The 18599-nt window shown below is 50.4% G+C and overlaps 1 protein-coding gene across 1 annotated transcript in view; it reads left to right on the forward strand.

Moving 5' to 3' along the window:
- Positions 1–18599, forward strand: part of LOC308116501 (Fanconi anemia group A protein-like) — a 47701-nt gene that overhangs the window by 26465 nt on the left and 2637 nt on the right. Inside the window, 17 exon segments of the mRNA XM_080474750.1 lie at positions 680–710; positions 713–729; positions 731–742; positions 1254–1306; positions 1383–1449; positions 1451–1471; positions 1620–1702; positions 2048–2175; positions 3223–3320; positions 3449–3517; positions 3519–3648; positions 3887–3936; positions 3939–4018; positions 11399–11607; positions 12111–12195; positions 14603–14707; positions 16472–16582. Of these exon segments, the coding sequence (XP_080330876.1) occupies positions 680–710; positions 713–729; positions 731–742; positions 1254–1306; positions 1383–1449; positions 1451–1471; positions 1620–1702; positions 2048–2175; positions 3223–3320; positions 3449–3517; positions 3519–3648; positions 3887–3936; positions 3939–4018; positions 11399–11607; positions 12111–12195; positions 14603–14707; positions 16472–16577 (1344 nt within the window). The 3' untranslated portion in view covers positions 16578–16582.

The following is an 18599-nucleotide window of genomic DNA, read 5'->3' on the forward strand; positions in this document are numbered from 1 at the left end:
TCTCTCTCTCGGTCTGACCTGGCAACCCGTCGTCAGTCGGATCTGGCAACCCGCTCGGACACGTGGTTTAAAGAGCAGCTGGGAGAAAAACCCGAATCTTTCCTGTCACGTTTCATTTAACGATGAAAACACGCTGAAGATAAAAGTTGCTCCTGCTGCTTCACTTTATCACGAATTTCCAGGAACAAAACTTTTTATTTTTTTTTATTTTTACTTTTGCGCCTCACGTCTCTCCCACCAAATCTTTTTTTTTATATCCTGGATTTATTCTCATTTAAGTGGATTGAGAAATGTCTGAGCTGCTGCGGGATTATTGGACTAAACTCAAGTATTTCGTGAAGGTAAAAAGTTTTTAACGCCACGTGTTTGTAATATACTGCAAACTAGAGTTGTGTAAAAAAAAAAAGCTTTACAATTAAACTAATAACTTAGAAAAAAAGTAAAGAAAATCTACCTTTATATAATTTAACGCACCAAACAAACCTAAAAAAAACTCATTCTTCCCACCCAATCACTGATTAATCCCTTTTATTCTTTAAAGTGGAATTATGTCACCTCAGCCTGTTAATAAGAATCTTTACTGTGGATTATTCCTGCAGAATTCTGTGTTTGTTTAGTTGAAGTCTGATTGTCTCCATGTCTCCTTCTTCCCTTCCTGATGTGTTTCTTCCCTCTACAGACTCTTTCTCTGCAGCGGCAGATGATGGAGAACTGATGATCGCTGGAGCCCCGGCAGGATGCAGTATCCCTCTCCCTCCAGTCTTTCTGTTTCTTCCTCTCATGTTGAGGGTCGGAGGGAAACAGACGCTCAGCAGTCTGTGGAGGGAATCCAGAGCAGCCGGCAGAGCGACACTGGATCTTGTGTTTATCTTTGGGGTTTTTCAGAATCAGAATAATTTCTCGTTTTTCGAAGCGATGGAAGGTTTTTTTCGGTTTAGTTTTCTATTATACGTCTTTTAATGATCAGTGTATTTGTTCATTTTATTATTTTGCCCGATATTTGTATTTTTCACCATTTTCTTTATTCTTTACCTCTTTATTCTCTAGTTTTTATATCATCTAATCTTTAGAAATTGTTTCATTTCAGCCTTTTTTTCTCCAAATATTGCTTCACTTCACTTTTTCCAATTTTTCAGTTGATGTAAAATTCAGAAGGTCTTCCATCCGTGTACTCAGAATACAGCCTGTACTGCTAAACCCCCCTGATCCTCGGCACGCCAGAGGTTTGGCTCATTTCTTAACTTGAACTTCAGCTGCAGAGGAAGATGGAGGAGCGGCGGCTGCGGCTGCAGGAGGAGGCCAACAGGTAGGTGACGGAGTCCCGGTCCTCCTCCCGACCCGCTTCAGAGGAGTGGTTCTGAAAGGTGGGCGGTTTGTTCCAGGAGGTTTGTGGCGTCGGGCGGGATGACGGCGGAGGAGCAGGAGCAGCGGCTGCTTTACACCAACGTGCTTGGAATACGAGCAGGATCACGTGAGTGTGAAGAGACGGGAGGAAGGAAAACACCAGCAGGATCACCAGAACCAGAGGCCGTCCAGAGGTGGACCCTCTGCTGGCGGCTTCAGGAGAACCTGAGCTGGATGATTAACAACCCAGGAATCATTTATGGGATTATTTTCAGGATTGGCCCAAACAGTGGAAAGCAAACATGAAGAATAATCCTGATGCATCGCTGGTGTCGGATTTGGTCTCCTACCTGCTCAGGTAACTCACCACTATACAAATGTTCTTTTATAATCTGATTAAAATCATCCCAACTGGGCCCAGAGAGGGGCCGCCACAGATTGAAAGCTGGAAAATCTCCCCCAGATGACATGCGGTGGTTTGTACTCTTCATCAGAAGCTGCTGTGGAGAACGTCTGCAGTAGAACCTGCAGAGGAACCCGTGGTCCTGATATCAGGAACCTTCAGGAAACAGGACTCTTCACTCACAATGTGTTTCAGCTCATATTTGTTGTTGTTGTTCTTTAAATCTCTACACTGAGCCTCGGTTGTGAGAGAAGTTCTTCCCTCTGCTGTGACTGACTGCCGTTTCCTCGCTGCCTCCAGCCGCTCCGACCACCCGCTGGTGAAGCTGCTCAGGAAGCATCAGTACTCCGTTTACAACAGACTCTACCCCATCGTCAGCGGCGGCGTCCCGCAGGGTCCCGGCAGCTCGCCCAGCCGGACGCGTCCCGGTGAGACTCACAGCTGAGAGAGAGAGACTATCCCCATCAGCCACTACATTAGGACCACTTACAGACGAGGGAAGGCTCTCAAGGCCTGAAGGATTTGTCAGTTTTCTAGAGCAGGGATCTCCAACCCTCCAGGGCCTCCAGGACCTCCAGAGCCCCTGTCCTCCAGGACCCCTGTCCTCCAGGGTTTAGCTCCTCCCAGTTGCAACACGCCTGACTGTAATGAGGGGCTCGTTATTGGATTTTTTTCACAACTTTGGTGATGACATCATATTAGATTCAGGTAAGCTGAAGCAGGGAGGAACTAGAACCTGCAGGACCGGGGTCCTCCAGGACCGGGGTCCTCCAGGACCAGAGCTGGACACTCTGCTTTAGAGAGGAAAAATCCTTGGATACAGACGAGATTAATTGGGAACAACAAGGATGTGGATTCTGGGTGTTACATGATAAAATCCATTGTTAATGAAAAAACAAACCTTCCAGACGCTGCAGGACTGCAGGATGCCACTTTCTGCTAAACCACTCCTTGTGTACTGCGTCTGTGTACTGCGTCTGCGTACTGCGTCTGCGTACTGCGTCTGCGTACTGCGTCTGCGTACTGCGTCTGCGTACGGCGTCTGCGTACGCGTCTGCGTACTGCGTCTGCTCTGTTAATAAGATGATTTAGGAAAGTTGCCCACAGCTTCTCAAATCGATTCTCATTTCCTTGTAGTCTTGAACGTCAGCGCTCCACGGCAGAGCCTTGACATTCGGGTTAATAGAGTTCTGGATGTGACCACTGAAAAACAACACATCTTCTCGCGAAAGAGAAAGTTTCTTAAAAGTTTTTGCTGAGTATTTGAAAAAAGCCCCTCACTTGACAGATTCAGGAGAAACCGGATGGCTCAGTTTATCTGTGTGGTTTCCAGAGCCTGTTGTCATGGAGACGAACATGCCGTTGACAAAGAGCAGAAAGTAAAAGGTGGAGATGAGCCGGCGTAATGTGGTCAGGAGAGACTCGGTTGGTTGACCTGATGAAGAGACGAGTGTTGTTCTTCTCACTGACCACAGAGACTCCGAAGAAGCTGCTGACTGCAGACAGCAGCACCAATCATCCCAGCTTCATCAGCTCCTCCTCCTCACTCTCGCCGTCTCACTCCCAGGAGCTCGCCACCGAGGAGGAGGAGGAGGAGGAGGAGGCGGAGGAGGAGGAGGAGGAGGAGGAGGAGGAGGAGGAGGGTGGTGGTGGAGGAGGAGGAGGAGGAGGAGGCGGGAGGAGGAGGCGGCTCGCACACAGGGGATGGTGGACCGGGACAACTCGTTTGAGGATCTGGAGAACTTCCTGACCCAGCTGGACTGGGCGCCGCCTGACCCGCCTCCCCTCAGATCCTGATGAGGTGTGCGAGGCGCCGGCGGAGCCGCAGGGAAACTTCCAGGAGATGAAGACGCTGAAGCAGCAGCTGAAGGCCATCGTCAAAGACGTCCACATTGCTATCGGTGTGTGTGTGTGTGTGGTGTGTGTGTGTGTGTGTGTGTGTGTGTGTGTGTGTGTGTGTGTGTGTGTGGTGTGTGTGGTGTGTGTGTGGTGTGTGTGTGTGTGTGTGTGTGTGTGGTGTGTGTGTGTGTGTGTGTGGGTGTGTGTGTGTGGTGTGTGTGTGTGTGTGTGTGTGTGTGTGTGGTGTGTGTGTGTGTGTGTGTGTGTGTGTGTTAACATTGAGTTTGGGTGTTTGATCAGATCAGCTCCTGTCGCTCTGTCTGCTGTCGTTCGAGTGTCTGAACACGGTCGGTCTGACAAGGACGTGTGTCTGGCCAGCATCGAGGAGGCCTTCTTCCCGCCTCTGTGGAGCGCCCTGGTGGCTCTCTTCAGGTACTGCACCACACAGTCTGGCACCTTTCCACCAGTACCTACTCTCCTCGTCTCTACTCTCCTCTACTCGTCTCTACTCTCCTCTCCTCGTTTCTACTCGTCTCTACTCTCCTCTACTCGTCTCTACTCTCCTCTACTCATCTCCACTCGTCTCTCCTCTACTCGTCTCTACTCTCCTCTACTCATCTCCACTCGTCTCTACTCTCCTCTACTCTCCTCTCCTCGTCTCTACTCTCCCCTACTCGTCTCTACTCTCCTCTACTCTCCTCTACTCATCTCCACTCGTCTCTACTCTCCTCTACTCGTCTCTACTCTCCTCTCCTCGTCTCTACTCGTCTCTACTCTCCTCTACTCGTCTCTACTCTCCTCTACTCTCCTCTACTCGTCTCTACTCTCCTCTCCTCGTCTCTACTCGTCTCTACTCTCCTCTACTCGTCTCTACTCTCCTCTACTCGTCTCCACTCGTCTCTACTCTCCTCTACTCGTCTCTACTCTCCTCTACTCTCCTCTACTCGTCTCTACTCTCCTCTCCTCGTCTCTACTCGTCTCTACTCTCCTCTACTCTCCTCTACTCGTCTCTACTCTCCTCTACTCGTCTCTACTCTCCTCTACTCTCCTCTACTCTCCTCTACTCGTCTCTACTCTCCTCTACTCATCTCCACTCGTCTCTACTCTCCTCTACTCGTCTCTACTCTCCTCTACTCTCCTCTACTCTCCTCTACTCTCCTCTACTCATCTCCACTCGTCTCTACTCTCCTCTACTCTCCTCTCCTCGTCTCTACTCTCCTCTACTCTCCTCTCCTCGTCTCTACTCTCCCCTACTCGTCTCTACTCTCCTCTACTCTCCTCTACTCGTCTCTACTCTCCTCTCCTCGTCTCTACTCTCCTCTACTCTCCTCTCCTCGTCTCTACTCGTCTCTACTCTCCTCTACTCTCCTCTACTCGTCTCTACTCTCCTCTCCTCGTCTCTCCTCGTCTCTACTCTCCTCTACTCGTCTCTACTCTCCTCTACTCGTCTCTACTCGTCTCTACTCTCCTCTCCTCGTCTCTACTCTCCTCTCCTCGTCTCTACTCTCCTCTCCTCGTCTCTACTCTCCTCTCCTCGTCTCTACTCTCCTCTACTCATCTCCTCTCCTCGTCTCTACTCTCCTCTCCTCGTCTCTACTCTCCTCTCCTCGTCTCTACTCTCCTCTCCTCGTCTCTACTCTCCTCTACTCGTCTCTACTCTCCTCTACTCGTCTCTCCTCGTCTCTACTCTCCTCTACTCGTCTCTACTCTCCTCTACTCGTCTCTACTCTCCTCTACTCGTCTCTACTCTCCTCGTCTCTACTCTCCTCTACTCGTCTCTACTCGTCTCTACTCTCCTCTACTCGTCTCTACTCTCCTCTCCTCGTCTCTACTCTCCTCTCCTCGTCTCTACTCTCCTCTACTCGTCTCTACTCTCCTCTACTCGTCTCTACTCGTCTCTACTCTCCTCTACTCGTCTCTACTCTCCTCTACTCGTCTCTACTCTCCTCTACTCATCTCCTCTCCTCGTCTCTACTCTCCTCTCCTCGTCTCTACTCTCCTCTCCTCGTCTCTACTCTCCTCTACTCGTCTCTACTCTCCTCTCCTCTCCTCTACTCGTCTCTACTCTCCTCTACTCGTCTCTACTCTCCTCTACTCGTCTCTCCTCGTCTCTACTCTCCTCTACTCGTCTCTACTCTCCTCTACTCATCTCCTCTCCTCGTCTCTACTCTCCTCTCCTCGTCTCTACTCTCCTCTACTCGTCTCTACTCTCCTCTACTCGTCTCTACTCTCCTCTCCTCGTCTCTACTCTCCTCTACTCGTCTCTACTCTCCTCTACTCGTCTCTCCTCGTCTCTACTCTCCTCTACTCGTCTCTACTCTCCTCTACTCATCTCCACTCGTCTCTACTCTCCTCTACTCGTCTCTACTCTCCTCTACTCTCCTCTACTCATCTCCACTCGTCTCTACTCTCCTCTACTCTCCTCTCCTCGTCTCTACTCTCCCCTACTCGTCTCTACTCTCCTCTACTCTCCTCTACTCGTCTCTACTCTCCTCTCCTCGTCTCTACTCTCCTCTACTCTCCTCTCCTCGTCTCTACTCGTCTCTACTCTCCTCTACTCTCCTCTACTCGTCTCTACTCTCCTCTCCTCGTCTCTCCTCGTCTCTCCTCGTCTCTCCTCGTCTCTCCTCTCCTCTACTCGTCTCTACTCTCCTCTACTCGTCTCTACTCTCCTCTCCTCGTCTCTACTCTCCTCTCCTCGTCTCTACTCTCCTCTCCTCGTCTCTACTCTCCTCTACTCGTCTCTACTCTCCTCTACTCATCTCCTCTCCTCGTCTCTACTCTCCTCTCCTCGTCTCTACTCTCCTCTACTCGTCTCTACTCTCCTCTACTCGTCTCTACTCTCCTCTACTCATCTCTACTCTCCTCTACTCGTCTCTCCTCGTCTCTACTCTCCTCTACTCATCTCTACTCTCCTCTACTCGTCTCTACTCTCCTCTACTCGTCTCTACTCTCCTCTCCTCGTCTCTACTCTCCTCTACTCGTCTCTACTCTCCTCGTCTCTACTCTCCTCTCCTCGTCTCTACTCTCCTCTACTCGTCTCTACTCGTCTCTACTCTCCTCTACTCGTCTCTACTCTCCTCTACTCGTCTCTACTCTCCTCTCCTCGTCTCTACTCTCCTCTCCTCGTCTCTACTCTCCTCTCCTCGTCTCTACTCTCCTCTACTCGTCTCTACTCTCCTCTACTCATCTCCTCTCCTCGTCTCTACTCTCCTCTCCTCGTCTCTACTCTCCTCTACTCGTCTCTACTCTCCTCTACTCGTCTCTACTCTCCTCTACTCATCTCCTCTCCTCGTCTCTCCTCTCCTCTCCTCGTCTCTACTCTCCTCTCCTCGTCTCTACTCTCCTCTACTCGTCTCTACTCTCCTCTCCTCTCCTCTACTCGTCTCTACTCTCCTCTACTCGTCTCTACTCTCCTCTACTCGTCTCTCCTCGTCTCTACTCTCCTCTACTCGTCTCTACTCTCCTCTACTCATCTCCTCTCCTCGTCTCTACTCTCCTCTCCTCGTCTCTACTCTCCTCTACTCGTCTCTACTCTCCTCTACTCGTCTCTACTCTCCTCTCCTCGTCTCTACTCTCCTCTACTCGTCTCTACTCTCCTCTACTCGTCTCTCCTCGTCTCTACTCTCCTCTACTCGTCTCTACTCTCCTCTACTCATCTCCACTCGTCTCTACTCTCCTCTACTCGTCTCTACTCTCCTCTACTCTCCTCTACTCATCTCCACTCGTCTCTACTCTCCTCTACTCTCCTCTCCTCGTCTCTACTCTCCCCTACTCGTCTCTACTCTCCTCTACTCTCCTCTACTCGTCTCTACTCTCCTCTCCTCGTCTCTACTCTCCTCTACTCTCCTCTCCTCGTCTCTACTCGTCTCTACTCTCCTCTACTCTCCTCTACTCGTCTCTACTCTCCTCTCCTCGTCTCTCCTCGTCTCTCCTCGTCTCTCCTCGTCTCTCCTCTCCTCTACTCGTCTCTACTCTCCTCTACTCGTCTCTACTCTCCTCTCCTCGTCTCTACTCTCCTCTCCTCGTCTCTACTCTCCTCTACTCGTCTCTACTCTCCTCTACTCATCTCCTCTCCTCGTCTCTACTCTCCTCTCCTCGTCTCTACTCTCCTCTACTCGTCTCTACTCTCCTCTCCTCGTCTCTACTCTCCTCTACTCGTCTCTACTCTCCTCTACTCGTCTCTACTCTCCTCTACTCGTCTCTACTCTCCTCTACTCGTCTCTACTCTCCTCTCCTCGTCTCTACTCTCCTCTACTCGTCTCTACTCTCCTCGTCTCTACTCTCCTCTACTCGTCTCTACTCGTCTCTACTCTCCTCTACTCGTCTCTACTCTCCTCTCCTCGTCTCTACTCTCCTCTCCTCGTCTCTACTCTCCTCTACTCGTCTCTACTCTCCTCTACTCGTCTCTACTCGTCTCTACTCTCCTCTACTCGTCTCTACTCTCCTCTACTCGTCTCTACTCTCCTCTACTCATCTCCTCTCCTCGTCTCTACTCTCCTCTCCTCGTCTCTACTCTCCTCTACTCGTCTCTACTCTCCTCTACTCGTCTCTACTCTCCTCTCCTCGTCTCTACTCTCCTCTACTCGTCTCTACTCTCCTCTACTCGTCTCTCCTCGTCTCTACTCTCCTCTACTCATCTCTACTCTCCTCTACTCGTCTCTACTCTCCTCTACTCGTCTCTACTCTCCTCTCCTCGTCTCTACTCTCCTCTACTCGTCTCTACTCTCCTCTACTCGTCTCTACTCTCCTCGTCTCTACTCTCCTCTACTCGTCTCTACTCGTCTCTACTCTCCTCTACTCGTCTCTACTCTCCTCTCCTCGTCTCTACTCTCCTCTCCTCGTCTCTACTCTCCTCTCCTCGTCTCTACTCTCCTCTACTCGTCTCTACTCTCCTCTACTCATCTCCTCTCCTCGTCTCTACTCTCCTCTCCTCGTCTCTACTCTCCTCTACTCATCTCTACTCTCCTCTACTCGTCTCTACTCTCCTCTCCTCGTCTCTACTCTCCTACTCGTCTCTACTCTCCTCTACTCGTCTCTACTCTCCTCTCCTCGTCTCTACTCTCCTCTACTCGTCTCTACTCTCCTCTACTCGTCTCTCCTCGTCTCTACTCTCCTCTACTCGTCTCTACTCTCCTCGTCTCTACTCTCCTCTACTCGTCTCTACTCGTCTCTACTCTCCTCTCCTCGTCTCTACTCTCCTCTCCTCGTCTCTACTCTCCTCTCCTCATCTCTACTCTCCTCTCCTCGTCTCTACTCGTCTCTACTCTCCTCTCCTCGTCTCTACTCTCCTCTCCTCGTCTCTACTCTCCTCTCCTCGTCTCTACTCTCCTCTCCTCGTCTCTACTCTCCTCTACTCATCTCCTCTCCTCGTCTCTACTCTCCTCTCCTCGTCTCCTCGTCTCTACTCTCCTCTACTCGTCTCTACTCTCCTCTACTCGTCTCCTCGTCTCTACTCTCCTCTACTCGTCTCTCCTCATCTCTACTCTCCTCTCCTCGTCTCCTCGTCTCTACTCTCCTCTACTCGTCTCTACTCTCCTCTACTCGTCTCCTCGTCTCTACTCTCCTCTCCTCGTCTCTACTCTCCTCTACTCGTCTCTACTCTCCTCTACTCGTCTCTACTCTCCTCTCCTCGTCTCTACTCTCCTCTCCTCGTCTCTACTCTCCTCTACTCGTCTCTACTCTCCTCTACTCGTCTCTACTCTCCTCTACTCGTCTCTCCTCGTCTCTACTCTCCTCTACTCGTCTCTACTCTCCTCTACTCGTCTCTACTCTCCTCTACTCGTCTCTACTCTCCTCTACTCGTCTCTACTCGTCTCTACTCTCCTCTACTCGTCTCTACTCTCCTCTCCTCGCCTCAGCCTGCGTCATTTTCCATTACAATCTAGTTTGACCGCGGCGGGGGCGGAGCTTTTCCATGTCATGTAAAACTAATCACCCCGATATGATGCGGAGCGAACGTGCATTGGATATCAGCTCAAATAATAAATAGTATATATATATATTTATGTATTTATTAATAATATTACAAAATGTAGATTGTTAAGATGGTGCTTCACTGTCCGGTGTTTCGGTTTCACTGGTGCCCCTGTTAACTGGTGCCTTCTGCCAGCAGCCGTCAGCAGCAGCTGATGAAATGCTGCTGCTGCTCCTGCTCCTGCTCACCACGTTGGTAGTGACTGCTTCCTCTGCACATGCTCAGTAGAGCCAAGCAGAACCGTTTCCTCCATGGCGCCATGACTCCCAGTCCAGATTCTCCTGGACTTGGTGCTTTTATTTTCACACCATAATAAGAATCAACCTTGGTAGTTTTATTTTGACGGTCACCGTAATAACAATCCATTCATTCTCCCATAGTTAATGTTTAGAGCCCGTGGTTCTCTGCTGCGTGTGGTTCTCAGTGTTTTGTCGTGTCAATGGGTTCTAATTCCCAAGTTCATATGACGAGCTGCACACACACGTTTTCCAAAGCATAAAAAAACCTTCTTATCCTAACTTGTCACACTCTGTGCAGCTTTTGTTTGTAAAGTTTTGGATGTGTGTGCAGATCCACACTTTGATTTCTGCTTATTTTAATCAGGCTGATGTTTCTGATTGAAGGTTTTGTTGGACACAGCCTTTAGGTGTAATTCTCTCTTTGACCAGCATGTGGCAGCACAGCTCTGAATCTGTCTGAATCCTCTGGTTCAGTTTGCTCCAGTCTTTATGGCGCATCAACTAAAATACTTCAGATTTCTATGTTCCAAATGGTATTTCAAGCTTTTTTTTTTTCATCTTAAATGTTTTAAATTAAAAAAAGGAAAACAAACAATCACCTTTAAACTAGATAACTGCCTCGTATTGTTAAACCATCCAGTTAGAAATGAGCCTCCGCCGTCTGAAATGAAAATTCCTTTAATCTGGATGTAGAGTTGCGGTGAAAAGAGGCGTGACTTCATCGTCATGTTTGGAATGATGATCTGAGTCAGAGCAGTGAAACGGTGATCTGTGTAAACACACACACACACACACACACACACACACACACACACACACACACACACACACACACACACACAGCCGCTCTGCCCGTAACTCAGGATTCCTTCACTCACAACGTGACGGAAACATCAGCTTTTCTGGCCGCGACTTGAAGTCTGCTGCTAAATATTTATTCACGTCGAGCCTCGTGATTGGAGAGTTTTCACTGCGTTTGTTTTCATTCGTTGTCGCGGCAACGCGTTCAAGTGAAAATGCTCCGGCGCTCAGAGCCACTGAAACTCCGATGGGATTAAAAAGTGTCCAGTCATTAGACGCGGGGGATGTTTGGTGGAAGTGAGTTCTGGCGCTGGAGGCCGAGCGGCGCTGGAGGCCGAGCGGCGCTGGAGGCCGAGCGGCGCTGGAGGCCGAGCGGCGCTGGAGGCCGAGCGGCGCTGGAGGCCGAGCGGCGCTGGAGGCCGAGCGGCGCTGGAGGCCGAGCGGCGCTGGAGGCCGAGCGGCCGAAGGCTCTGGACTCCACACGATCCGTCTTCTATTAATGAGGATTTTGTATTGGTCGCGGCTGCGCGTGTTGTTTTACTGAAAACACAACCAACAGCACCCTCTAGTGGCCCTACATGCTCACTCCATCATTTCCAGCATTTCCATGGAAGCAGACACCGTTTTAAAATGTTGCTGTGTAAACGTGAATCTTTTCCCAAACCAAAACGTAGAACTGAAGCGTTTTCACTGGAACCTTTTGTGTCGCCGAGCCCATGGAGCCAGAATATCTGGGCGGAGCTCGCATGCAGACGGCGGTGTGGTGACTCTCCAGCCTCTGGGGTTTGTCTTCAGGAAGGTCCACCGCGAGCGGGAGGAGGCCTTCCAGGCCAGCGTGGCGCTCTACCACCACGCTTCGCCCCAAGACGTCGGCGTTCCCTCCAAACTCTTCCCCCGGGACGGCGGCGTGCTGCAGCAGGGTTCCTACCCCTACCAGTCGGCGGTGCAGGAGCTGAGGCAGCTGGTGCAGGACGGCTGTCCGCAGAGGAAGCTGGAGTGTATCGGTGATTCAACGCCGCCGCCGCCGCCGCCACATCCTCCTGCTCATATGACACTCTACCAAACTCTGCTTTGGTTTTTTTATGTTCGATGTTATAATTGAGTAAATTATCATGGAAACCCAACGGCACACACATAGAAACAAAAATCTCCAAAAGCCTCTCAATTTTAAATAAAGAGAAACTATACTGTGATGAAAATACTCAGTACTTCATACTGTACCTTGATACTCCCATACCTCCCGTATTGTGGTGAAGTGTGGGTCATTCACAGGGCTGATACTTTAGATCACACACATCCTGTTTATTCAAAGTACTTCAAATGAAGGATCCTGTAAACTATAATACGTCAATATTACCGACTAAAATACCACGTCTCTTTACAGGATTTGAACAGTTCTGTTCTAGTTTCCCTAAAACAATGGAACAAAGTCTGATTCCACTGCAGCTCTTCTCCTGACAGTAACCCCAGTGGAAGCACCAGGGTTCACTTCCTCTTGTTTCCACAGTCCGGACGCTACGTCACATCTGCGTCTGTGCTGAGGACTACAGGGCGCTCAACGAGGCTGACTCCGCCCCCAAAACCGCTGCCATGTGAGTCACTGCAGTAATCTGGTTTACAGAATGTGATAAAGCAGCGGTGTTGGAACACGTTTAAGTAAAATAGTATCGTTACGCCTTCGTCTTTGTCGTGGTACAGAGAATACTTGATGAAAGTGAGTAGATTTGAACAAAACTAAACCATCACGACTGGAAATGACTGCGATCCCAACGTGGAGCCCTGCTAATGGAACCTGCTGGAGCTGCTGGAGCTGCTGGAGCTGCTGGAGTTGCTGGAGCAGCTGTAAATACCACTGTTCCACTGCGTCAGGAAGTTTTTATCTCGCCTCCCAAGGTGGAACGCTATTCCCTCCTGCAGAGACTGCTGGAGGCGGAGCCTGTTACTGTCCCCCCCCCCCCAAAAAAGCGCCCCCTGGCGGCCCGGCAGACTAACTACATGGTTGTCAGTGTGTCTGCTGCTGCTGCCGTGGAAACCAAACCCTTTTCTGTAAGGACCAGGTGTCGTCAGGTGAAACGTTGTCATGGAAACCTGGAACAGGCGACTGAGTCCAGTCCTTCTCTCCAAAACCCCCTGAATAATAAGACGTGTGTTCATCCCTTCATTCTTCACCTCATTAGTCCTCCAAAATAAAAGATCTTCCTTATTTCCCCGGTGCTGACAAAGAGGAGGAAGAGGACTGTTACTGTTTCCCTTCAGTCTCCTGCTCCGTCACGTCTCATCAGCTCCTCCAGCTCCTCCAGCTCCTCCAGCTCCTCCAGCTCCGGCTCAGCGGGGCCCTTCAGGCTCTACTCATTGATTATTATTGATTGATTATTATTCATTTATTGACGTTATTCTTAGCGCGTCTAAATGCAGTTTGCAGTGTGGGCGTCACACTGACTCACTGTCGGTTTATCAAACGGCTCCCGATGTGGAACTTTTTGAAAATGCTCTTTCTTGGAAACACTGTGATTGGTCACCACGGTCATAGTAACTCGTAGTCCTGCACATGCTCAGTAGAGCCAATCGGAACAAAGTTTCCTCTGTGATGTCATGACTCCATATTCACCTGGACTTGGTGGTTTTATTTTGACAGTCACCATAATAACAATCCAACTTGGTGTTGTTAATGTTTAGAGCTCATTGTTGTGTGTGTGTGTGTGTGTGTGTGTGTGTGTGTGTGTGTGTGTGTGTGTGTGTGTGTGTGTGTGTGTGTGTGTGTGTGTGTGTGTGTGTGTGTGTGTGTGTGTGTGTGTGTGTGTGTGTGTGTGTGTGTGTGTGTGTGTGTGTGTGTGTGTGTGTGTGTGTGTGTGTGTGGACATCATTTACAAAATGTTGCTGCATAAATGCAAAAGTCTCCTGAAATGAAAATGTAACAAGGATGTGATTTAGCTTGAAAGGGTTAAATGTGTAAAACTCCAGAGCAACTAGAAAATGTCCCTCCGTGTCCCAAACAGCCGGGACGGGAAGCGTCTTCACATATTCAGGTTTAGAAGTTGAGGCTGTTTGACCTTTGCCCTCTGAGGACAGACGTCTGATGGAGAGATGGTGGAGTAGATTGACTCCTGGACGGTTCGTCTTCAGGCTGCAGCCGTCCTGCTGTCCACATGGACAAACTGCCCTCGTACTCGTTGCCCTCTTCTTCTTCTTCTTCTTCTTCGTCACACACAATCTCTTTGTCCTCCACCTCCCGGGAGCTCATTTGTTCTCCCCTTTTGTCTGCTCTGCTTTTCTTCCCTCTGCTCCATTGTGCCGCCCGCTCACTCCTCCATTTCCTGTTAATTATGAAGCGTTCCCTCCATCCTCCTCCACCGAGCCTAATCTCCTCGCTGAAACGAGTTTGTTCCGGCGGCTGCAGTCCTTTGTGTCTCAGGAATGTAGAGGCTTGGTGGGACAGACGGACGGACGGACGGCGTGTTTCCAGCAGTGAACTCTGGGGAGTAGAGCTCAGCAGGCCGGCCACACCGTCCTCCACCTGCTGGAGGAGGGTTAGCGAGGGCCAGGCCAGAACCGCCTTCTCACGTGAGGCGGCGGCGGCGGCGGCGGCGTGTGAGTCGCCCTAAATTAAGGGTCACTGTGAGCACAGGGGGGACGCTATCAGACCGTCATCGTCTCCCAGCCTGCAATTTGTCCTTCCAGCCAGTCTCAGTGTTGTCTCACCCTCCGGCGGCACGCATCCCGCCAGGAGGCCATTGAGTTTCCACTCAGCCCCCCTGGTGACCCCCCCCCCCCCCCCCCACACACACACACACACACCTGATGATGTTCTACTGTTCTACCGTCCTGCTAATTGTAGAACTCTTAAATTAGGATTAATAACACTCTAACACGCTTTTTCTTTTCCTGCTCAGTCTGACGTTGTTTGTCTTGTACTGACCGTCGGTTCTCTGAAACTGTTTGATGGTGGACGGTTGAATTCCCTGTCTGCGCTGTGTATTCATGTTCCTGGGCGTCCCACAGCGGCGCAGACGACCTGCTGCCCATCCTGTCCTTCGTCGCCCTGCGCTGCCGGTGTCCTCAGCTGGTGTCTGAATGTGCTGCTCTGGAGGAGTTCATCCACGAGGGGTGAGTCGCCTCCGTCAGCTCGTCTTCCATCCTTCTGATGCTTTCAACCCTTTAACTGGGATGTTTTTCATCTGGCGACTGGGATCAGCTGGGATCAGCTGGGATCAGTTAGGATCAGCTGGGATCAGTTAGGATCAGTTGGGATCAGCTGGGATCAGCTGGGATCAGCTGGGATCAGTTAGGATCAGTTAGGATCAGCTGGGATCAGTTAGGATCAGCTGGGATCAGTTAGGATCAGTTGGGATCAGCTGGGATCAGTTAGGATCAGCTGGGATCAGCTGGGATCAGCTGGGATCAGTTAGGATCAGCTGGGATCAGTTGGGATCAGCTGGGATCAGTTAGGATCAGCTGGGATCAGTTGGGATCAGTTGGGATCAGTTAGGATCAGCTGGGATCAGCTGGGTTTCTGTCCTCCAAACACAGTGGCTCAGGAGCTTTAAAGTCCAGATGTTTAACTAAGCGACGGTGAGCAATGTGGGCTCAGCAGTCCAGTGGTGGACCACCAGCAGCTTCCTGAGGTTCTCGGTTCTCTTATCACAGAACGGTTCTTCAGCTGTTCACTTCTTTAAACCCACAATAGAACAAAATGTTGTACTTTGTCACGTTCAGCTGAGCCGTTTTATCGTCTTGGTGAAAGTCCAGATGCTGTCAGCTGTCTTTACTGACGGGGGCATGAAATCCAATGATGATTCACTGGTTCATATTTAAATGTATGGTTTGTTTTTCACTACAATATAATATATATTTATATATATATATATAATATTTACCAGCCCTCTTACAAAGTGTCACTATGAGCATATAGAACATGGTTTTTGTGAATCAGTACGGGACTTTTATAAAATACATTTTTACTATGAATCGTTTTATTAGTCACTTTTAATAAATCATCTAAACTCAAACTAAAATTTTGATAATTATGTTTTCTGGTAAAAGAAGGATATTATATTATTCTGATATCACGAGGGCTAGAATTCTAGACAAAATAGAAATATTTCAATTGATGTGTATTAAGTCACTTTAATCAGGAAGGATTACTTTACAATCGAATATTTTAAGGTTATGTCCTTTAAAAAAAAAAAAAACAACTACATTTTTATACAAACATAAATTCAGAGTGAAGCGACGTTCTCAGAACTAAATGTCTTAAAATATCATTTCCATAGCGCAGGATTGATTCTTTTTCTGAGCAGAAGCTTCATGGCAGCCGAGCCTGAAGCACCTTGTCACCTGCTTTCCTCCTGCAGCCACTGCTCTCTGCTCTCTGCTCTCTGCTCTCTGCTCTCTGCTCTCTGCTCTCTGCCCACTGCTCTCTGCTCTCTGCCCACTGCTCTCTGCTCTCTGCTCTCTGCCCACTGCTCTCTGCTCTCTGCTCTCTGCTCTCTGCTCTCTGCCCACTGCTCTCTGCTCTCTGCTCTCTGCTCTCTGCTCTCTGCCCACTGCTCTCTGCTCTCTGCTCTCTGCCCTCTGCCCTCTGCCCTCTGCCCTCTGCCCTCTGCCCTCTGCCCTCTGCCCTCTGCCCTCTGTCCTCTGCCCTCTGCCCTCTGCCCTCTGCCCGCTGCTCGCTGCTCGCTGCCCTCTGCCCTCTGCCCTCTGCCCTCTGCCCGCTGCCCGCTGCCCTCTGCCCTCTGCTCTCTGCTCTCTGCTCTCTGCCCGCTGCTCTCTGCAGACGGCAGAGTGGAACCTTCGCAGTGTCTGTTTCCACGTCAGCGGAGCCACTGGAAAGCCAAAGAAGTGCAGGATTGACGCTGTTGTGTGTTTCAGGTACCTGATCGGAGAGGAAGGCTACTGCCTGACCTCCATGCAGAGCGCCTTGGCCTACGTAGAGTCGCTGCACTCCGGAGTCGCTCGCCATCCAGCCGACGCTTGAAGAAGGTAAACAACAGATCAGAATGTCCTGCTGAGTTTCCATTGAAGGGATTTTGTTTCCCCCGTTACGACCAAACGTCTCGCATGAACTCTTTAAAATAATCAAAGAAAAACAAAGGGTTCATGGACAGTATTGGTTTACTGTACGATATAATAAAGTATACAAGTGTAGTTGTACCTCCGAATCACAAGCTGTTTCCTGCAGGGTAATTCTGGGGGGTTTATCTTAATAGTATTGCTGGAGTATAGCCAGTACCATAGCAACATTTATCCTCATACAGTGACATCTAGTGGTCCCAAGTGGTATTTGCTGGAGTATTTTGATAAAATAGCCTCTAAATATAAAGAACTCGTTGACGCTTGAAGTGTAAATGCGTCGTTTCCTCGTTTCAGTAAAGTTTTGCTTCGACGCAGGAAACTTTTGTTTTCACTCGACAACTTTGTGGTGAAAATGAAGCCGAAGTCACATGACCAGCCAAGCACCTAAAAACATCAACGGGTTCTCCGTAGTGTGGAGAACCCTGTCCAGCTGCTCAGTTTGAAGCAGCAGAACCAACTGGATGGCTGGAAGCTCTGCCTGCTGCTCTGGAAGGACAAACAAGAAAAGAGATCAAACCAAAACCCCTTGAAACTGGAGGATTTCACCACCAAACACCACAGAGCCGATCATTTCCTGAACGAGCTTCACTTCATCAGCTTGTTGTGGTTTTCAGAAGGTGTGACAGGCGGAGCGTTGCTCAGCACAGACTCCACTCTTGTTAGGAAACTGACACTGACGCCTTGCTCCGAGGGCGAGTCAGGGGCCGCCGCTGAGGTTTCCACACTGCTCCTCGGCAGGACGGAGCCGTGACGACTCTGAGGAGATCAGATGTGACTTCCTGAACCGAGGCGCTCAGCGGCACGACGATTCCTCCACAGCCAAATAATGATCTGCTCCGCCGAGCACCGGGGTCATAAACAGGTCTTCTGCACATGCTCAGTAGAGACGATCAGAAGAATGTTTCCTCGCCGTAATAACAATCCAACTTGGTGGTTTTATTTTGACAGTCACTTGGTGTCAAAATAAAAGTACCAAGTCCAGGAGAATCTGGACTGGGAGTCATGACGCCACGGAGGAAACGTTGTTCTGATTGGCTCTACTGAGCATGTGCAGAGGAAGTAGTTACTATGGTGACCAGGAGCAGCGTCTGAGTGTTTTCAAAAAGTCCCACCTTGGAAGCAATTTTCATAAAGTCAAGCTTTCAGAGGCCCAAATTCAAAGTTTGTCGTTTTATCAGGTCCTGAATCTGAACTTGTGAACACGAGACAGTAGATGGCTCATCTCTCTGTCCCGAGACGCAGAGCTTCTCCCTCCCACCTCTAGAGGGCGTGCCTTCTCTCTCCCTGACAGGCCTGTGGACTCGGACTCTTCCCCCGACCGACTCCCTCAGCGGCGTCCGGTCGTCATGTGACCAGTGGGACGACCTCGGGACGTCCAGGCCTCCTCACATGACCTCACCTGACTCCTCCAGTCCTTGACTCCTCCAGTCTCTGACTCCTCCAGTCCCTGACTCCTCCAGTCTCTGACTCCTCCAGTCCTTGACTCCTCCAGCCCCTGACTCCTCCAGTCTCTGACTCCTCCAGTCCTTGACTCCTCCAGCCCCTGACTCCTCCAGCCCCTGACTCCTCCAGCCCCTGACTCCTCCAGTCCTTGACTCCTCCAGCCCCTGACTCCTCCAGCCCCTGACTCCTCCAGTCCCTGACTCCTCCAGTCCTTGACTCCTCCAGTCCTTGACTCCTCCAGTCCCTGACTCCTCCAGTCCCTGACTCCTCCAGCCCCTGACTCCTCCAGTCCTTGACTCCTCCAGCCCCTGACTCCTCCAGCCCCTGACTCCTCCAGTCCTTGACTCCTCCAGCCCCTGACTCCTCCAGTCCTTGACTCCTCCAGTCTCTGACTCCTCCAGTCCCTGACTCCTCCAGTCTCTGACTCCTCCAGTCCCTGACTCCTCCAGCCCCTGACTCCTCCAGTCCTTGACTCCTCCAG

The sequence above is a fragment of the Lipophrys pholis genome, assembly GCF_963383615.2.
Source record: "Lipophrys pholis genome assembly, chromosome: 11".
In the NCBI taxonomy this organism is placed as follows: Eukaryota; Metazoa; Chordata; class Actinopteri; order Blenniiformes; family Blenniidae; genus Lipophrys; species Lipophrys pholis.